At 36.2% G+C, this 20,988-nt stretch overlaps 2 protein-coding genes across 10 annotated transcripts; both read left to right on the top strand.

Annotated features, from left to right (window-relative positions):
* The first annotated feature begins 16 nt into the window (after window positions 1-16).
* Window positions 17-14,961, top strand: LOC110785772 (histone-lysine N-methyltransferase, H3 lysine-9 specific SUVH4). Of its 5 annotated transcripts, none has more exons than XM_021990285.2 (17): window positions 17-208; window positions 286-321; window positions 459-1,308; window positions 1,405-1,473; window positions 1,885-1,938; window positions 2,489-2,543; window positions 2,622-2,731; window positions 5,858-6,034; window positions 6,237-6,335; window positions 7,280-7,378; window positions 10,734-10,783; window positions 10,876-10,964; window positions 11,928-12,087; window positions 12,432-12,537; window positions 12,620-12,811; window positions 13,779-14,015; window positions 14,618-14,961. In XM_021990285.2, exons 3-17 carry the CDS (start codon window positions 478-480, stop codon window positions 14,729-14,731), a joined length of 2,442 nt encoding a protein of 813 aa, XP_021845977.2. In that variant the 5' UTR covers window positions 17-208; window positions 286-321; window positions 459-477; the 3' UTR covers window positions 14,732-14,961. The 5 variants fall into 5 exon arrangements, with proteins under 5 accessions (XP_021845977.2, XP_056687049.1, XP_021845979.2 ...); XM_056831071.1 differs by having other exon boundaries at window positions 58-159; XM_021990287.2 differs by having other exon boundaries at window positions 69-208; window positions 286-340.
* Window positions 14,962-16,703: 1,742 nt separating this feature from the next.
* Window positions 16,704-20,988, top strand: LOC110785770 (trihelix transcription factor ASR3). Of its 5 annotated transcripts, none has more exons than XR_008923094.1 (4): window positions 16,704-17,752; window positions 18,341-18,382; window positions 18,516-19,567; window positions 19,696-20,988. XR_008923094.1 is itself a non-coding variant. In XM_021990284.2 (3 exons), the coding sequence occupies exons 1-3, from the start codon at window positions 16,897-16,899 to the stop codon at window positions 18,848-18,850; spliced, it is 1,233 nt and encodes a 410-aa protein (XP_021845976.2). In that variant the 5' UTR covers window positions 16,704-16,896; the 3' UTR covers window positions 18,851-20,988. The 5 variants fall into 5 exon arrangements, 1 of the variants encoding a protein (XP_021845976.2); XR_008923095.1 differs by having other exon boundaries at window positions 19,691-20,988; XR_008923090.1 differs by having other exon boundaries at window positions 18,516-19,578.

Genomic DNA, 20,988 nt, shown 5'->3' with positions numbered 1-20,988 from the left:
CCTTATCGGTCATGCGTTTCAAAACTACTCGGCCATTCCCCCCACTTTTTATTTTAATAGAAAAGCAATTAATAATAATTAATTTAAAACCCTAAATAAATAGCAGTAGTCTGCTTTTGAGTCAAGTCGCGGTAGCAGCAGTCATCGCTAATCACTCAGGTAAAGACTGGAGTCAAGAGCAACCATGCATTCTCAACATTGCTAATTGGTACGAAGTATTTTTCAATTTTCTTTATTTACTGCAAATTTTAACCTCTCATCGATTTCGCTCTTCTGATACTGTAGTTGCTGCCTGAATTGAGTGGATTCCGACAGAAAGAGGTATTTTTGTTTGTAATCGGTAATTGGTACAATCCTTTTTCTCTTCAATCTTCCCGTCTTGATTCCGAACAATGTGTGTTGATTCCGAACAATGTGTGTTGCTTTGATTTGAATTTTGGGTTATGATTGTTATGCAGATTCATTTTCAACTATTTCATGGATTCTGGGAATTCAAATGGGGATTTTCGTAGGAGACTCAGTCCTAGACTCCATACCAATGTTGAATCTCATGATGCTGGTGGTTCGTCAAGATCCCGTCCCCGAATTCTTAATAACTCTCCACTTACTCAAATTGATTCATCTCCTGTCCAACCAAAGCTTAACCCTAAATCTCCCCAATTTCATACCCCCAACAGTTTTCAAAGAAGGATGAGCCCTAGGCTTCATGGGGAAAAAGACACCGTTTCTCTTGAGGTTAGCCCCGATGTGCATGTCATTTCTGTGCATCAAGCTCAGACAAGGCTTAGCCCCAGGCTTCACCCCAAAACACTCACCAATACCAATCAAAGGAGGATAAGCCCTAGAATTCACAATGACCAAATGCCGATGATGTCGATGAGATTAAGCCCTACAAATCACTGTGAGAATGACAATGAGAACAAGACTCTGCCAACGACTTCAATGCAAAGGAGATTAAGCCCTAGACTTCATATTCAGCAAAATCAGAATACTCAACCGGAGACTCCTGTTGGTGATAAGAGATCACTTAATGTTTCTCCTGCTAATAACAACACATTGAATGGTAAGAGAAGTAAACATGATCACAAGGACGATAAATGTAAAAAGGACTTTGAATATTCATTTGTGAATGGGATAACTGGTGCTTCTAATGGAGAAGCACCTCATCAGTTTAATATGGCGTTAAAGGCTTTGGCTAATGAAGCAAAGAAACAAGATACTTCTCCTGATGTTGCTGGAAGAAGTGATCATGCAAGGGTAAAAGAGACATTGAGAATCTTTAATACATACTACCTTCAATGTGTCCAGGTAACTTCGTCACATTATATCAATCTGGTTTATGGAGTGGCAAGAAAAAGTAACATTTTCATACTTACCAATTGCTATTTGCATTGGTTCATCTAGGAGGAACATGAGAGGTGCAAGCAAAGTAAGGCTGACAAGGAGAAGATAAATAAAACTTCGACATCTAAGGTGAAGATGTGTCTTCTCTTATTACTTTGCAATAAGGCTGATTTTATGTCATGGATATGTAGCAAAAATTTGGCAAAAAAGGCAATTCCTCGATGCATAACTGCTATCATGATTTTGACTGGAGCCATCATTAGTCGCTTCCTTTTCTTGCCACTTTTTATTTTATATTTTTGAGACTATTTTTTTTTATAATACACGGTAGATAGAAGAATACTAAAAGCTTAGTTCTTAATTGTTGCAAGTGAAGGAAATCAGGAAGTGAGGATTCGTATATATGTAGAACTTTAGAATAGCGTACTAGTTTGTATTTGAAGATCTTAGTGCGATTCTTTTATCAAGAACATTTACATTCTCTAGTCTCTATTCATTGACCGCTTTGACATGGAATTGACTTGTTTCCTTTATTTGCAGACGAAAGATGTTAAGGGGACTTCTAGTCGACCTGATCTCAAGGCTTTAAAGAAGGCAAGTATTTGCACTTACATAATCTACATTTCTATAGACCGTAACACTATGTTAATGTATCAACTTTGTGCTTGAAGTTATGGTTACATGGCATGTTAGGTTTCAATACGCTATTCTGGCTGTTACAATGGATTGGACTATATTCCTTAACAAAGAAGGTCTAAATTACTAGCCTTTTATCCTCTTCATAACCATAAGAGATGATAAGATCCCCCACATTTCTCTGCCAGGCTTTTTTTCACCTTGTAAGTTTTAATTACCGAGTTTCTCTGCCCTGAGGATGTGATTTGTCCTATTTATGATTCTAGTCCTGGCTTCCTTTCTGTCCCTTTCCTCTTGTACATATATTTTCACCTTGACTGTTGTCACATCAACAATATGTTCTTGCTTTGTCACTCCATACATTGGGACACATACCGTGTTGCGGGTGTGATGAAGTATATTTAAACGCTGTTCCTGCATTTTGATTCCTAGACCCTTCCTGCAGTAAAATCAATACAAGTTGTACTTACTTTTTCTGGTGACTTATTTTATAATGTGGTGGTGACAGATGAGACTGAAGAAGGAAATATTGAATCCTGAGAAAACAATTGGTCCCCTTCCTGGTTGGTGCATGTTACTCAAGCATAAACAGCTTCTTATTCCTCCAGTCTTGAATCTAACTTGTGTAGTGGAATGGACAGGGATTGATGTGGGGTATCAATTTTATTCTCGTGCTGAGATGGTTGCTGTTGGTTTTCATGGCCATTGGCTGAATGGAATTGATTATATTGGAAAGAGTAAAGGAGAAAAGGTAATGTCTTTCAGAGTTGACGGAGATAGATTTGAAGGACAGACTGGTCATAGTTTCCCTGTATCATTTGTTTCATGACTGTTTTACTTAGTTCATCACCTTCTTCTAATACCATTCATGTGTTCTATTATAACTTAATCCTCAAAATTAACATTAAGTTCTTTTCATCTACGGAAAAATTCTGAATAAGTTCAGGGGGACACGGGTTTTTTTGTTGAGGGATACATCAAGTTTAAGGATACAAGTATACAACTCAATAATATGATGCAAAAGAACCATATTTCTCAATAATATGTAGCGAATTATAGGTAGTTTTAACTTTTAAGTACTATTAAGTCCTGCATATTATTCACAGAATTAGAATACAATTTTGTTGTGGATTTAAGGGACTCTACAGATTTCTTAAATAGTCCGTAGGTTAGTCTTAGATGGAAAGCTCCGTTTTACTTCTCTTGCATAATACGTAGTACCTTTTCTACTGTAATGTACTCCCTCCGTATTTATTTAAGAGATACACTTGGCCGGACACGGGTATTAAGAAGAAAAATTTAATGAAATAAAGTATTAAAACAAGTGGGGTTGTGTAGATATTTTAATAAGTAAAACAAGTGGGGACCATGTCATTTTAGGAGGTGGAGGGTGGTGTATAGTTATGAAATTATTTGTTTAATAGGGTGGTGGGACATAAGATATATTAGATAGATTATTTAATTAGATGGTGGGTTGATAAGTTACTAAAAATGGCAAGTGTATCTCTTAAATAAATACGGCCGGAAAAGGCAACAGTATTCCTTAAATAAATACGGAGGGAGTAGATAGTAACATGCTTCTTCATACATGCTTCATTTTTTTGGATGATTCTGTTGACTTCTTCATACCATGCTTCTGTAAAAACTCCCTAAGATCCGTGCATCCAAAGGGTGTCCAACGACAAAGATCACCTACGAGTGCATTATTTTCATTCAAGAAAATGAAATGACAAGAGAATCATAGTTACTTTATCATATAGCTAGTTGTCTTAGTAAATGCGGAGTATTCTTTAGAGCTTGCTTAATTGCCTATTATATATGTATGCTGCTGCTTCGTCAAAGTCTTTTCTTTTGAGTTCTGGAGGGGTTGGGGTATTGGTCTGAGTCCAGATGACCCAAAAGGTATCTTTAAATGTATGGAAAATTATACATGATATAAATGATGGAAAATGTGAGATAGTTTGGAGAAACAACCCTAAATCATAGATAACAACTGGTTCAAATTCTTGATAAGAATTCTCTCTCAAAGGTTTAAGCTCAAGGCTAAACTCATATTCTCTTACATCATAAAGCCCCCCTCAATATATTACTCCCTACATCCTAATTTAGTATGCCCATGTTCCTTTTTCATTTCCAAGAACCCACTATTTCGTTTTCTTTTATTACTTTTCTCTTCCCAACACTAGAAGTTAGGTTGTCTTATACTCTCTTTCATCCGGTTTAAAGTACCTCAATCTCTTTTATCATATCTACTTTTCATTAAAATAATATATTAATATTTGATAACCAAACACTAAAAATACATGTTCTGTTAGAGCATTTCTAGTGGCAAGCTAATTGCCAAATTAGCTTGTCATGCCATATAGATTTCAAGCTACTTTCTTTTATAGCTACTTGTACCCCAATGGTTAACTTTTAGCTCGCTGATTAAATGTGTCCCACTTGTCAATCAACTTTTTAAGTTAAATTATTCCTCCTACTCTTGTCAACTTTTTGTCAAGCAAATTAGCTTGCCCAAGCTAATTTCCATTTCAACTCCAATGGTCAAGCGAGTAGTTTAGGAGTCCTAAAAATTGCAAGCAAACCCCTAGCTACAGCCATTGGAGATGCTCTTAAGCGGACACACTAATTTGGTATAGAGGGAGTACATCCAAAGGTTTTCTATAGCCAGAACAATAAAATAACCTATTTATGGAATATTAATTGGTGCTTGGAAAATAAATGTACTTAGGCAAAATCTGTGGATAAACACATAATAATTACCCATTACTTGAAAGATAAAAATCAATCAAACCACACGTAGTCTAAACGACTAAACCAAATCCCATATGCATCGTCCTTATAATTTGTGGAATAAACCAAAGCCATGTACTATCAGGTTTTCAGTTTTTTGTTTTAAACTGAAAACTACTTTCTACGGTTTCCACAACTTTTTGTTTTAAGTTTTTTATAAAACAGAAAAATGGAAACAAATAATGATTGACCCTTAACTTCTTGTTTTGTTTGCTATTCGTCTAAGATCAAAGTCCAAACCAACGCATAAGAATTTATGTGACAATTTTATCTCATGGAAGGTGGCTTTTTGGGACCCGTCATTGTACCTTAGTTTTAAAAAGCGCGCTTTTTTGCTCTTAAAGCCCTGGAAGCCAGAAGCTCACAGCAAAACGCTTCTACCAGCCGAAGCCTAGCGACATACGGCACAAGCCTGGGCACATCAGACCCTTTTTTTTTTATAAAAAATAAATCCACTTGACTCTAATCTTCTTTTCTAAAGTATCACGTGATTTCTTTTTTTAAAAAAGCGAATATTTGGGAAGTTTTTGAAAATCCTAGTGCAATTTTCCCCCGTAGCCGTATTTCTCTAGCCTTCTCGCCGGAATTGTCCCGTCGGATTCTGAATTTTTCTTTCATCGTTTTGATTTCTCTTTTTTCATCATCTTTTCTTTCCATATTTTCTCCATATTTTCTGAACTTTTGAAAATTTATTATTTCTTTCCGGGTGCGCTTCGCCTACGAAAAGCGTGCGCTTTCGTTTTGCGCTTAAGCTCCAGGGCCCTTTTGCGCTTCAGTGCGCTTCGCGCTTTTTAAAACTAAGCATTGTACCTTTCAAATTTTTTTTTTTTGCTTAACAAATTTTTTTTTTTGGGGCGAAATACTTAAACATTTGTTATATTAGTTGTTTGTTTTTCTTCTTTCCTTTCTCCTTATGTAGCCTTTGGAGCCTCAGTCCAGGCACTAAGTCTGTCTACGTCATCCCTTTCATTTTCCATCATGGCATCATCTTGGTATTGTTCTATCCAGATTAATAAAACCAGCAAAACAGCAATTGCATTATAAAGGAATGCAATTTGATTTGCCTTTGAATTTTGTGCAAAAGGTACATAAAAACTATGAATTGCCGATTGCTGTAGCAGTGGTAATGTCTGGCCAGTATGAGGATAATTTGGATAATGCGGACGACATCATTTATACTGGTGAGGGTGGGAATGACTTGCTTGGTAATAAACTACAATGTCAGGATCAAGTCTTGGTTCGAGGTAATCTTGCATTGAAGGTGGGTGACATGAAAATTATGTTCTTTTTCCTCTTCAAAAATATTACTTTGTATATCTTTTGAGATTATGTTTTATATGTAACTCTCCAGGAGATGATTTCTGTAGCTGATCTCTCTCCCAACTTTTTTACAAGCCATTTTGTTTTTACTTTTAAATTTTTTTAATAGGTTCTTGTTCTTTAAGTATTTTTTAATGATGCAGAATTGCAAGGATCAATCTGTTCCCATTAGAGTTATCCGTGGGCGTAAAAAAGATGACAGTTACTCTGGAAAAATTTACTCGTATGATGGATTGTACAAGGTAGATTACTTGTCAAATTCGTTGTTCTTTTTTTGGTGACAACTTTACTAAAGCAGGCCCGGGCTATAAAAAAATGTTTTCCCCAGTTTTGCTTCCTTTTTGGGAACGGGTTAGAGTTTGAGACCTCTATTGAAAAGTTCTGCAACTATCAGAGTGAAATTACTCAGAGTACTTGATCATAGGTTTTAGATCCCCTCTAAGGATGATATATACCCCCCCCCCCCCCCCACCTCAAAACCATACTTTGTTTCTGCAGTTCAGGGTTTTCGCTTACCAATGTCTTACTTTATCCAGTTACCTTGTGATTCTTATTCAATTATGATACGGATTCCTTATCCTATGTTTCTACCCCCCTTTTCACCATTATCTTTTTGGTTCTGCTGCTGCATCTTTGCAGGCTATGTATTATTAAGTATGGAACTATCACTGAAATTTTCTATCCTCTGTGCATTTTTTTTCTCCTTTATTCTTCTGGGTAAATTCATTTTTGTTTAACCAAAACTAGGGCAAACCTCATATCAACTTTCTAAATATCTAGTGAATAATATGAACCCATCTAAATATCTGATCCTCAGTTTAGTTTTTTGTTTCCGAGGAGGAAACCAGATTGCATCAACTTAAGTGGACATAGTTTCTCCTACCCCGCAAGGGTTGTAAGAGATCAACCTCCCAAAGGATTTATTTTCCCTGCTTAAATGTCTGCCAACATTAAGATCAAATTTCTGTTCCTTTGCTGTCTTATTGTTTTCCTTCCCCCGATGAAGGTTTCTAAGAGTTTTTATTCTCCATATTGTGTGGTTACTTCATAAAGTCATGTATTAAGTTTAATGAAGCCTAATCGTGGTTAGTGCTTAGTTTCAAGGCAATTTGTATTCAGTTAAAAACATGATACATTTGTTATTGTTACTACTTACAAGACAAGGTTTTATGATTGATTCATGCAGGTTGCTGATACTTGGGCCGATAAAGGATGTAGAGGACATGTTGTTTATAAGTACCGTTTGGAACGGCTTAAAGGACAACCAAAGCTGACTGCAAATCAGGTAGATATCAAAATTTACTTTTGTTGCTAAGTGATTTTATTGTTCTTTTTATGCAGTGAAGATATCTTACTGCTTTAAGTCTTCTTTAGGTACTATTCCCTGATTTTCCCCATGTCTGCCAGACAGACTGCATAGGGTCATATATTTTTTCTTCTGGCAGACTGCAGAAGATATAGGTTTTTTCTCTGACTAGCTATAGTCTATTAAGTTTAAAATAGTAGGAAGACACTAAATTTTTACTTATCAAAAGCCAATTAAATGATATGGACACCTTTTTTATGCGAATGTTTCTAATGTTTGCTATTACATGCTTAGTAAAAGCCAGTCATGCTCTGTCTGGTGATATGACCGAACAATTTACAGTGCTGAAGAGGCCTAAATAAGAATGGATTGATGAAGCTTTTCCAATCAGTGTTTTATGATCCTATTTATTTTTCTTTTCTTTTGTTGTTATTCCCTCTAGCAAGTTGGGGTTTACTTATCCTTGACGACAATTCAGCTTTTTGTTTGGCCTTCTTCACATTGAATTTTCTTAAACGGGTTTAGTAGTCATTGGAGCACCATTGGTTTTTGAACTGGGCTGTGAATGAGAGAGTCTGCAGTACCAAGTCTCTTTCACAGTCAGTTGCGTAGGAGGCTTCCTTTTCATGTCTTTTATAAAACCACTCTAAATTCTGATCCCAATTTTACCAAGCACAGGGATAAGAATCCTCCCACTGTATAGTCAATCCTTTTATTTTAGGTTCTTTCTCTATCAAATATCTGAAGTATAAAATGTACCAAAGCCCTCTGGAGGCCATAGCACACAACTTCAATTATAAGAAATATACTGCTGTTTCAAAGATAAATTACAGTGTATTTCTGAAAGTCAACAGTATTGTCCAGGCTGATAGCAATTAAAGGCATAGAAAGCGTTTGCTGAACCTTGACATGTTTAATATGTTCCTAAAGATAACTTGGTCTAGTTCAGTTATGGCTTATTTTATTTCATGTGACAAATTAATCGGAATAACAAGGAATATTTCTAGTAACTAAGTTTACATTCAAATGTCTCACGGAAATAAGAATGGCCAGTGGGTATGATTTGTTAGATTCTGAACCATAACCTCCCCAGTTGGAGCAGATATAGGTATGAATCTGGTGGATAGTGGGCAGGTGTACATGTCAAAATTCATATCCTCCTTTGGTAGTGAGTAAGGCTGTGGATTTGAAAGCTTAGATATGTTACATCCGCCTGCCATCCCAGATTATATACTTATCCCGTTCCCTAAATATTGCACCATGTAGAGTTTTACGATTTCTCAACGCATGACTTTGACACTTATGTATCAAATTATGCACCAAGTAAAAAGTGATTTTTAGAAAGTATATATCGATACGAGTGCTAACAAGATTCCACATGACTACATTTTTTCTTAGGTATAAATCACAAGATATGGTCAAAGGTCGTAGTGTGAATAGTGTAAAAGTCCACATGGTGCAATAATTGGGGGACATAGGAAGTATAACAGTACCTTTGACAAAATTTAAATTAAAAGTAATTTTAGATATGTACTCATCTGTGTATGAAACTATGAATGTTGGGTTTGTTCGCATCATGGGTGGTGGCCTGGTGGGTAGGTGGTGGATAGTGGATACTACAATCATAGGTGGATATGGGTGTGGGAAAGGGTGTATATGCATCTGACCCACCCGATTGCCATATTTGCATACAAAGCATGGAGATGATGGTGCGTGATGTGATATGTCTGCAAAAGCAACCATGTTGTTTATAGTGACCTAATCATCTTCATGCGTGCTGACCTCTATTTGTGGTAATAACAGCATGAGTATTTAGGGCATCAATAAGAGGAGTCTCTTAGATGAATCTTAAGGAGAGAGAAAAAATAAGAGCTAGCTCTTAGGTGTGTAATGGGGGTCTCTTATTTGTAAGAGAAAATTCTGAAATAAGAGCTAGCTCTTATAAATAAGAGCTAGTGCCACATCATTGTTTTTGTATAAAAATAAAATAAAAAATGAGGGCAAGAGAGTATAAGAGCTAGTGTTAAGAGTATGTCCATTTCCACAATTTTCAAGAGGAGGCTCTTATTTGGAGTTGGTGCTTAGGTGTCATAAGAAATTGATTAAGAGCCCCCTAAATAAGAGTCTCCCCTTATTGTTGCTCTTAGTTGATTAAATTAGAGCGTCCAAGTGCAACTTTTTCCAACTTGTATGAGTTGGGCCTCTACTTTCATTTTGTCTTATGTACCCATGTCTGACACTCAACAAATGACACAGGCATGAAATCCTTACTCGAGTCCAATTTTTTATATTAGTACCTTAATTACCTTGAATCACATACAGATTGAGAAAAATATGTTCAAGGGGAGGGAGTGAGTAAAAGAAAGAGCATGTGATACATGCTCATAAATGGGCTTAAGATCCAAATTTTTATAAAATCTAGTATGCTGGTCAACATACGATGTTTCATAAGCATTTATATCGTTAAAAGCACTGGCAAAGTGGCAAGTCTTTCAAAGTCAGAATTTTGTTTCATAAATGTCTTGTCTTCGCATCCATGTTTAATTTTAGGACGATATCCCATGTCAATATATCTCAGCCCTAACGTGTTTGACACTTGATTATGTACCCTGTACTTGAAATTTGTATATGTGTATGTGTACTATAGCTTGTACCAAATGAGCCTTTAGGAGCTTAGTCCAAAATCCCATGTCAATCTTGTGGAGGTGCTGAGCAGCTTCAGATTGCTGCCTGCTTCAAGAGCGAGTTCCTGTAGTTGTAACAATGTTTTATATCCTACTTTTTGCCAATGTTGAACAGTTTTTTTTCTCTAAGTATAGACTCGTGATAGGACCCTATCTTTTTTTTTTGGGGATGGGGTTAGTCTATCAGGCTATTCAGATAATTTATTGAAGTTAAAGCAATGCTTTGAATTTATAGATAATATGACAGAACGATTGTTCATTAATTGAAGTGAGGCCTGTTTTTTTTGTTTTTTTATTTTTTTTTATTTTGATGTGAAACTTGGATCCTGTAATTAAATTGTTCTAGTTTTAATTTGCTCTTTTTTAACTCAAACTTGGTACCTTTTAAACAAAGCTAGAGCTGGCTTCTTACTTTCTTAGTATATCCTCTTTTGCCTGTATGCGTGTAGGCCGCGTACAAGTTTTTGTAACAGATACTGAAAGTTGATATTATGCGATTGTACTTCATGTTTCTTGTCTGGCCCTGCTTTAAATATTCTAGTCACATGATATCGAATACCCATGAAATGAAAATATTATAGCTTTAGGTGTCAAGTAATGAGTTCTTGCTGCATGTATTTTGGAATTCTTCACTCGAACTTTCTTCTCAGGTTCAATTTGTTCGAGGATGTCCACTTAAGATTGATTCAAAATTGCCAGGGTAAGATTTTGCACATTAGTCTTAAAACTGTGACAGAAAGTTGGCATTTTCAAGATAACATGCTTGCTTGTTACAATACTTTTTTGGTGAAGGTTGGTCTGCGAAGATTTAAGCAACGGCATGGAAGATAATTGCATTCCTGTTACGAATTTAGTTGATGTCCCCCCTGTTTGCCCCCCAGGTAAGTTTGCTGTATTTTCTGTTTTGCATGTCTGTAGTTGGACCAGCTCATTTGTAACATTGCTTTCATCTACTCATTTTTGGTTGTTCAATTCAGTTAGGGGCGTCATGGCCCTTAAGTCTGTTCTCCTCACCTTATTTTCACAAAAAAAGAAGCTCAGTTAAGTTCAGGACTTCAGGGCCAGTAAGGATACACGAGTTCAATTCACAACTACAATAAATTCTACATGTTCACTTTTTCAGTTCTGGGCCAATAGGGTCAAATAAGTTATGTAGGGCTAAGAAGTTATGATAAGTGAAAATCAAGCAAAGAAGTTATGATAAAGTGAAAAACAAGCAAAGAAGATGCACCATAATTCTTGATCAGGAAGCCTTTTTATTGGAAAATTTTATTTGAACATAATTAAATGCAAGTGTAACTGTGTAACCAAAGGTGAGCAAGCAATCTCAAACAGAATCTAATACAAGAAAGTGGCCTACTAGTTGTGCTTTCCATCATCTAAAGGGAAGCCCATGAAAACCTCTGTGGAAATTCCGCCATCAGAATCAAGATATAAATCACTATCCTGCAAAACACCCAGATGAACATCTATTGCAGAAAATCTTACTGTTTCACTCTAGCCAGCTAACTGATAGCTCTTCTGTTATCATTCTTTTGTATAGGAAAAATGTGTTTCCTTATTGCTGAGACATTTTTTCACTGTAACTAGGATAAGGGCTAATGTTCACTACAGGATACATATTTCTTTTCCCCTTGTGTATGGGCGGGGTGGGGAGAATTAGCTTAATTTCTGTTCCTTCCTTTTCATTATCATTATTAGCTTTTACAAATAGGAAAAAACCCTCGAGGGCCTTGCATGTTATTCCTCAGGAATGAATGCATAATTTTCACTTCATTTTGGTTGCCAATGAAGTGTCGGATGGAAAACCATTTAAACTTTACCTTTTGATGTTATATTTGTAGAATTTACGTATATCAAGTCCATGGAAGTTACAAAAAGTGTGAAGCTGCCTCCAAACTCTACTGGATGCTCATGTAAGGGGAGTTGCACAAACCACAAAACTTGTGCTTGTGCAAAACTTAACGGAAAAGATTTCCCATATGTTCGTCGTGATGGTGGGAGGTGAGGTCTTTAGTATAGTTGTGATTTAACATTCATATATCTTTAGTGTGTGTGTGTGTGGATATAGCATAGGCACATTTGATGGACATTTTCTCTGTGGTATTCTTCTCTGCTTCAGTTTTGTGTAGATAGTTCTTTGGAGTCTTGCTGGTTTTGAACCTTTGATTGTGTTTGCCTTTTAATTATTTACAGCATTTTTCATTGATGCTGAGGGGGAAGTAGTATTGTGTCTGATTGACATCAGTTGGATCTTTGGCTTTGATTTTCGTTGATAATTATTTAGTTCCTGTACAATTTTTGTTTTGGAAATTTATTTATTTATTGAAACAATTATTGTTATGCAGGTTAATTGAAGCCAAGGATGTTGTCTTTGAATGTGGACCAAACTGTGGATGCGGCCCTGGGTGCCTTAACCGCACATCTCAAAGGAAAATGAAATACCGTCTCGAGGTTTTATACTCAGTAGCATTTTACAAGTATTTCTTTAATCATCATGTATCATACATTAATATTTCTTTCGTCTTTCGAGCAGGTTTACCGCACACCTGACAAGGGATGGGCTGTTAGGTCATGGGACTATATTCCTTCAGGTGCGCCAGTTTGTGAATACATTGGGGTGCTAAGAAGAAGTGATGAACTTGATAACATTTCTGGAAATGAGTCAAATGAATACATCTTTGAAATCGATTGTTTGCACACCATAAATGAGATAGAAGGAAGAGAGGTATTGTTACAATTTTCTTCAATTGTATGCTTTATTATGTTTACTAACTTGGTACAAGTACAACTTAAAATTGTATGCATCAGTTTCCATCAAAAAATAAAATAAAACTGTTTGCATCAGTAACATGAAAAGTGATGTGACAAATTTTCTTCAATTGAATGCATGTTGTTCACGAACAAGTTTGAAATCACAATGGTGTGCATTGTGCATATAGTGACGATAATTAAACAAAACAAGAACTGTGTTTGGATGCATCATCCTTAAGCAGCCTGGGATTTAAAGACCCTGCGTGTTGACTTGTCTCTTGTATGTCATGTTCTGGTCTGTTGCATTATCAGGTTACATTCTCATGGATTTTCTTTTTTTGTTTTTGTTCGTGTAAAGTAAGATGAAGGTCCCTACCAGGACGGAACCCTTCTCAGGTCAACCCGACCCGGGTTAGGGGGCTAGACACTCTTTGAGAGTGGAGGTGGTAAGGGGAAACCCTCCATCAAAGTGCCCCTAGTGGTGATTGAACCCCAACCTTGTGGTTGGAAAGTGGAATCCTTTCTACTAGGCCAATGCATTGCTTGGTCATTCTCATGGAATGAAGTGCATTTTTAAAGGACCCTAAAGGCTGGTGTGGAGGGATTGATGTCTGATATAATATCCATTTGTGGTGTCAACCAAATTCATGATTGCACATTGTTCTGTCTAGTGATGCCTAAGTTTAGATATAAATAAAAAAAGTTACTCTTATTTTTATTGGTTTAGACATAATTATATTGTTTATACTATATATAAACAAATATTACCAGTAGGCAATAACCATTATTCTCTCATTAAATTCATCACAAATTAACAATATGTGGCAATTTAATTTGGTTAGTTGGTAAAGATAGAGCAAATATCATCTAGACCACCAGTTTTATTTAGGAAACAAGTTATTCAACTCTCATCTCAAAATATCTCTGATTTCTCTTTCCAGAGACGCATGGGAAATGTACAGGTGTCTTCTGCAATTGGTATACCAAAAATTGATAAGAAGACATTAGATGGTACACCGGAATTTTGCATTGATGCAGGGTCCAGAGGAAACGTTGCTAGATTTATGAATCACAGTTGTGACCCTAATTTGTTTGTGCAATGTATTTTGAGCGCACACCATGACCTACGATTAGCTCGAATAGTGTTTATTGCAGCAGACAACATACCACCTATGCAGGTATTGTGCCTCCTTGGCCTATTTCTTTCCTGAGACGTCTTTTCGCTTAATTGAATGTGAAAATGCAACCATGGAAAATAGTTATGTAGACATGTTTATCTTTGTTTCGCGTTAATGATATGGCATCAGATAATTAAAATTATTGGAGTCAACTAGTCAAGTGACCTTGATTTGATATAAGGGAATGAACGGAAAGGATAATGGTTGTTAAAATATTGGTTCATGCAGCCGACACCATCACCGGGATTAAGGCTTTGTTGTTGTTGTTGTTGTTGTTGTTCACTTGTTTGGAGTAAAATCACAGTTCACCTCATATTCACTCCGGTTCCGCTGTCCTGTAGATTGTCAGCTATGACTGGACAGCAAGTAGATGCATTATCATTTAGTATTATTTCACAATTTAACCACCAAAACAAGCATTTTTCATCGGATCTATCACTTTTATGAGATTCTGATAGTTTTCTCTTGTCGTCACTGTTATTCTCGCTGAAGTCATTAAGTGCTACTAATACGTTAATAAGTTTTTTTCTTTTGTTTCCCTAAAAATTCAGTGAGACGTTTGTGACTGAAAGCTGATGTCTATTTGTTGGAACTTGGAACAGGAGCTAACATACGATTATGGGTATGCACTAAACAGTGTTATAGGCGCTGACGGAAAAATTAAAGTACTGCCATGTTTCTGCGGTACAGAAGAATGTCGTAAGCGTTTGTATTAGTTTACTCCAGCATAGTTACTCGTGGTAGTTACCTGATTCTGATTCGGATTCTGATTCTGATTCTGGTGCAAAAGTTCGTTTACCTTCTTGCACAACTGCAAGTTAATTGCCCCATTTTATTAATTCAATTGTTGCTCTTCAGCAGACTCAGACGAAGTAATATTTACGTTGTACATCAATTTTTAATATTGTAGTCAGTTCGTATCAAATAAAGGGTATTTTCTGGAATAGATCGTATATCATTTACACTGCCGGTTTTATTTAGTAATTAACTTCTAAAATCAGTACTAAGTAGCCCACTAATACACTATAAGGTCATTATAGCTAATATTTAGGCACTAACCTAGTGGTCCCCGATGAGAATATGACCTTTTACTAACTCTGTCCTTAATGACAACACCCTAATTTCGTTTAATGTTCATCTTTGGAGGCTTTCTTTAATTAACAATAAAATTAGAGGGCCATAAATAAATAAATAAAATAAAATAAAATAATAAGGTTTGTTTTATAAGAGACGATGGGAAATTGTTCAAGGACAAGGAATGACAAGGATAGGCAAATGTGAATAACTGGTGTCCCTCAGTGATCTACAAAGTCTTAATTCAAAACCAACAAAGGAGCCACTAATAAAGGGACACTCACACTAATGAGTATTTAGTAGATAATTATGCCGAATAATTTAATCAAGGATGAGGTGGAGAGAAGACATTGCATAGAGGAGAAGTCTTTCTTTTAGTGGTAGGGTAGCTTTCCCTTATCAAGTAAAAGGATCGGTTTGCAATCAACCTCATTATCCTCAAATTAATATTACTATTATGTGATTATATTCTCCAAGGTTTAGTTTAATTTTATTTACCACGGTCATATTCAAAATTATTAAATCTCATATATTATGGTGTATTCTATTGAAATACGGAGTACAAAATAATTTTAACTTAGTGTATTTGATTCAATAATTTTTTCTTTTCCCGTATAACAGTAATCACAAATTTCAATAAAATTTATTGTCCGTTGAAATTACATTCTATAATTTTTTATTTTTTAGTATGGTAGTAACGCATTAGTTTATTTTATATTCCAATTTTGAACTAGAGGTAGGTTAGAGCATCTCCAATTGGACAATTAGCTTGTTATGCCACATAAAATTTCAAGCTATTTCATTGTCTAGTTAATATGTGCTCCAATTGCTAGCAACTATCTTGTTATTTAAATTGGTCTCACTTATCCCACTTGTCAATTAATTATTTGAAAAATTTTTGGGAGCTACTCCCTCCGTTTCTTTTTGTTTTTTACGTTTGTTATTTTGCACGCGTTTTAACGACTAATTAATATGTATTGAGATTCTTCTAAGTTTTTCATGTAAACGAGGAAAATTATGTTTATTTATAATGTTTTCACTCTTATCAAAATTCTGATATTGGGAAAATGAGAAAAAAATAATGTCTTTATGGAAAAGTGTGAGGGACTAAATGACTCAATTGATTTAATTGGTTAATATAATAATTGGGTACAAATTTTGATAGTATATTAAATTATTTATGTGATAATATAAAAGGAAATGTAAAGAACATTTTGAAACACCCAAAAAGAAAAACGTAAAGAACAAAAAGAGACGGAGGGAGTAGTTGTCAATCAAATTAACATGTTTAAGCTACTCGGTCAAGCTAATTAAATATTTTGAATCTAATAGTTTAGCGAATCACTAGCTGTACGAGTTGGAGATGATGTTAGAGATTGAAAGCATGGAAAATGAGAATGAAGAATAAAACGAAATCAAGAGAAGATGTGGGAAATTAAGAGGGGGATATATGTTAATGAAGAAAGTAACCCCCCTTAGGTGTAGCCCCAAATATTAATATAATAATTAATTAATTACCGGAATATAATAAACAACCAATAAGGAGATGACAACTCCCTTCAATTCCATCCCACATAATCAACCAATTAATTATGGGAATCAAATTGTAGGAATGGAGAGTAATACGGTTATTAGGGGAAGAGATTAGGAAAGTTAATTAACAATATATATACCTAATACCTCCACCGCCCTACGGAGTACTTCCTTACTTCCTACTCCCTTAATCCCTAATTAGGAGCCTCAACAACCCTTCTGCCTTTCAAATTCAATATTACGTCACGTATTACGTAAAGGGGAATTGAATTGAATGGCTGAACAATTACTCCGGCATTCAGTGAACAACGATGACGACGACGATGATGTGGTTACGTTATCTGTCACGCCGCCTAAAGCCAATGACGTTGACGAAGGCGGCGGCGGAGGAGGAGGAGGAGGAGGGGGAAAGGCAGCGCGGTTGCCACGGTGGACGAGGCAAGAGATTCTAGTATTAATACAGGGTAAACGGGTTGCTGAGAATCGGGTAAGGAGGGGAAGAAGCGCGGCGGTGTGTGAAGGCGAAGGTCAACAACAACAACAACAACAACAAGTAGAACCAAAATGGGCGACGGTGTCATCCTATTGCAAGCGACATGGAGTAAACAGAGGACCCGTGCAGTGTAGAAAGAGATGGAGTAATTTAGCAGGTGATTTTAAGAAGATTAAGGAGTGGGATTCTCAAATAAAAGATGAGTCTGATTCATTCTGGCTAATGCGAAATGACTTGAGGAGAGAGAAGAAGTTACCAGGATTCTTCGATAAAGAGGTTTTTGACATACTGAATTCAAACAACAACAACAACAATAATAATTCATCGGATCATCTGAATCTGGAAGGTGATGAAACACTATTTGATAGTGGTAGGACTGCGGCGGCTGATGACGCTTTATTCGCCGAAGAGATTGATACTCCAATTTCTATTTCTCCTAATAAGGAAGTTGAATTAATAGTTGATAATTCTATGAAGCTTGAGATTGATAACCCGCCATTGCCATTGCCATTGCCATTGCCCTTGCCCTTGCCCTTGCCCTTGCCCTTGCCCTTGCCCTTGCCCTTGCTGTCTACGACTATTCCTACTACTCCTATTCCGGCTACTACTCCTATTCCGGCTCCTACTCCTATTTCTGGTATGCCGCCTCCTCTTCTTCAATAATATATTTTATTTTAATAAAATATATTTATTAATCATTGTTATTTCCTCTTTGTTCCTTTCTTTTATTTATATCCATCCCCACCTCTAACCTCCCACGGTCACACACACCCCCACAAATGCTGCTTTTTTTAAGTGTACAGTATTTTGGTAGTATTCCGTATTATTATACTCCGTAATTTATATTATACCAAATACTTTGTTCATTTTATCTTTAATTAATGTAAAAAATAGAGCTTGATTCTATTGACTTTAAAGACTCGATTTAAAAGGTTTATATCCATTTCAAAACGGTTAATAGGTAAGTCACCCTTACTTGATTTTTAATATTGATTATTGACCGGATATTGATATTTGATAATATGATATTAATACTCCTTCTGAGATTCATAGAGTTATTATGGAATTATATTCAAGGCATATACTTGTGATCTTTGTGCTATCTTCTGCTACACCTATGATTTCTGCAATTGTAATTATCATTTTAATTAAATTCGATCATTAAGAATTAGTCAGTATAGCAATTTAGTAGACACTGAATGAATTATTAATATTATTATTTCAGAGAAGCAGTATCAGCCTCAGACTGCAGAAGCCACGGCTCCAGGCAAGTAATTTCTCTCTTTTATTTTTTATATTGCAATTAAATTATGTAAGAACACACAACTAAATAAAATTGCAAAAATGTTGGTATGTAATTATATATATATATATATATATATATATATATATATATGCAGGAACAAGTAATGATGAGAAGGTGAACATTGAAATTGGATCAACATCTCATGAGGGACGAAAGAGGAGACGGTTTATGGAGGAAGAAGAAGATGATGATGTTGGTGAGGGAAAAGGAGAGGGAGAGGGAGAGCGAGAGGGAGAGGGAGGTAGGTTTCAGCAGGATGAATTAACCCAAGTGTTAGAGAGGAATGGTAGAATCCTAAGTGCTCAATTCGATGCTTATAACATTAATCTCAAATTGGATAGGGAAGAACGCAAAGATCATGCTACCAGTTTAGTTGCTGTTCTCGACAAGTTAGCTGATTCTTTGGGAAGGATTGCAGATAAGTTATAGCTACTTCAATTCAATGGCGACCATTTTCTATCATATTACGTGCATGTACGAGATCATATATATCTATATATGTAAATAACTGAATTATCATCTCAGATCGATCTTTTACACTTCTAAGTTAATTAATTAATTATAAGTTGCCGATAGATGATGGATATGATTATCGACCAGTATATCTACAGAGTACATCATCTTTTGATTCAAATATATCAAATACACCCGGCCTCTTTTCTTAGTTAATACTTAATACAATACTTTTCTATCAAAATTTATTTGCATGTCTTTCTGCTTCATATAGGTGTATACCACTCACAACCTAATTAACATATACCAAGTATAACACAATCACTAAAAATCCTCTCTAGTTTTCCACTCAAACAAGGAAACCCCAGAAGCCTAAACCTAGCCGCCACCGTCGTAGGCTCGTTGGTGACCGATTTCAAGGTTGCCGGCGAGACTGCCCAGCAATTCATCGGATCTTCCACCCTTTACTCAACAGTAGTTCAACCGGAAGAGAAGAGAAAGAAGGAGCCAAGTTTTCGCCCACGAAAGCTTTCCCTCCTGTTAGTGTGCCGCTCTTCTTACCGGGGTTTTATGTAATCCGATCAACAATGATTCACCAATTCGTATAGGGAGGTTAATCAGGCAAGATCAACAACTTGGGGCGTCTTTTCCGGATTCACCCCGAACGCTGCCGCCGTAAGATCGTCGATAAAGGTAGATTTTAGGTAGGGTGTCTAATTTGGGATTGGAAATGCTAAATTTGGTTTTGATCTGTTTATTGGGGGGTTTTTGGTTTTTTCATATCTCAAATCTTTGCTAATCGCCGCCATCTCGTAGTGTAGGATAACCCCGATCTTGACGATAAAGGTAAAGATTAGTAGAGGGATTATAATCGTCGCCGTCTCGTAGTGTCGTACAACCCCGATCTTGACGGTAAAGGTAAAGATTAGTAGAAGGTCTCTGTTTTGGGATCGAATTGACCATTTTCGATTTTGTTAGTTATCATACCTCTCTGCTTTGGTATTTTTGTTGGTTTTAGGTTGTAGTTTTTCTCTTAGTTGTGCTTGGGTTAGTGGTCCAAGTTTAAGCAGTTGTTTTCAATTACACGTGCTTGGTTTTAGTAGTCCAAGTTTTGGGTATGTTTGTTCTGTTTTGGTTGATTAACTTAGTAATCTGCTTAGGAGTTGGTTGTTTTCCTGGTGTTTATGTTGGTTTATATGCTTCCTTGGTGTGGATGCAAGTGGGCTTCTTGTTTGATTGTCCATTGTGGGTGCATCCGTTTACAAAGTTTTTAGGTGAAGTAATTTTGGGTGCAAGCCCTATGAATAGAGTGGTCAAGGGAAGAGATGCCCGACATTTCCCCAATGTCCGATGTCTTTGTTTTTGGGAAGTTATTGTCCTGGATGTTGTCAAAGATGACAACAGTAGCCTTGTTAGTGGTTTTGATGGGGTTTATGGGGGTCTATTTTATGTAGGTCTTCTATTTCTAGGTGTGGGACTATGTTGGGGGGAAGTTCGGTTTTCACGGGATTTGAGTGTTTGTTCCGATTTGGTTAATCGGAGGTCATTGGGACTGACTGTTAAGTCTCAGTTTAGGTTTGCGATGAGTTTCCTTCTCATTGCATTCAAATTTCATATATAAGCGTTCCTCCCCATTTTTTGAGGTTCATAGTATGCAACTTGATTGTTTTTTCCCCTTTAAAGGGAGGTTTCGTAGTTTGTTGCCCCGTGATGTTACTTTTCTTCTGTGTCTTGCATTATCTTTTGAGTGCCACATGTTATTGAGGATCATCTCAGTTTTTTTCACCCAAGCTTCACCCTTTGTGGAAAAGGAAAATTGGGAAGCATGTGTAGTGTAGGTTTTGGCACGCAAAGTTCAAAGTTGTGCTACCTACATCAAGAGTCCAACTGCCAAGGGCCAACTCGGAGAGCGATTACTTTAAGTTTGTCATTTCAAGTTTTTGATGTAAGAGCAACTAGTGGTCAGGTTGTTAATGTAGTTCATGTAAAGGTATATAAAGGCCTTAGCTTGTAGTGTTGTAAAACTCTTTCTTTCATGTATGATTAAGCCTATGTCAAAAAATATAGGTTATATACCGTATACCGTACATATAATGAAGCACACCGTACCAATA

Source organism: Spinacia oleracea, chromosome 1 (assembly GCF_020520425.1).
Source record: "Spinacia oleracea cultivar Varoflay chromosome 1, BTI_SOV_V1, whole genome shotgun sequence".
Taxonomy (NCBI): domain Eukaryota; kingdom Viridiplantae; phylum Streptophyta; class Magnoliopsida; order Caryophyllales; family Amaranthaceae; genus Spinacia; species Spinacia oleracea.
The sequence above is the reverse complement of the archived record's forward strand: the minus strand, read 5'-3'. Positions and strand labels throughout refer to the sequence as shown.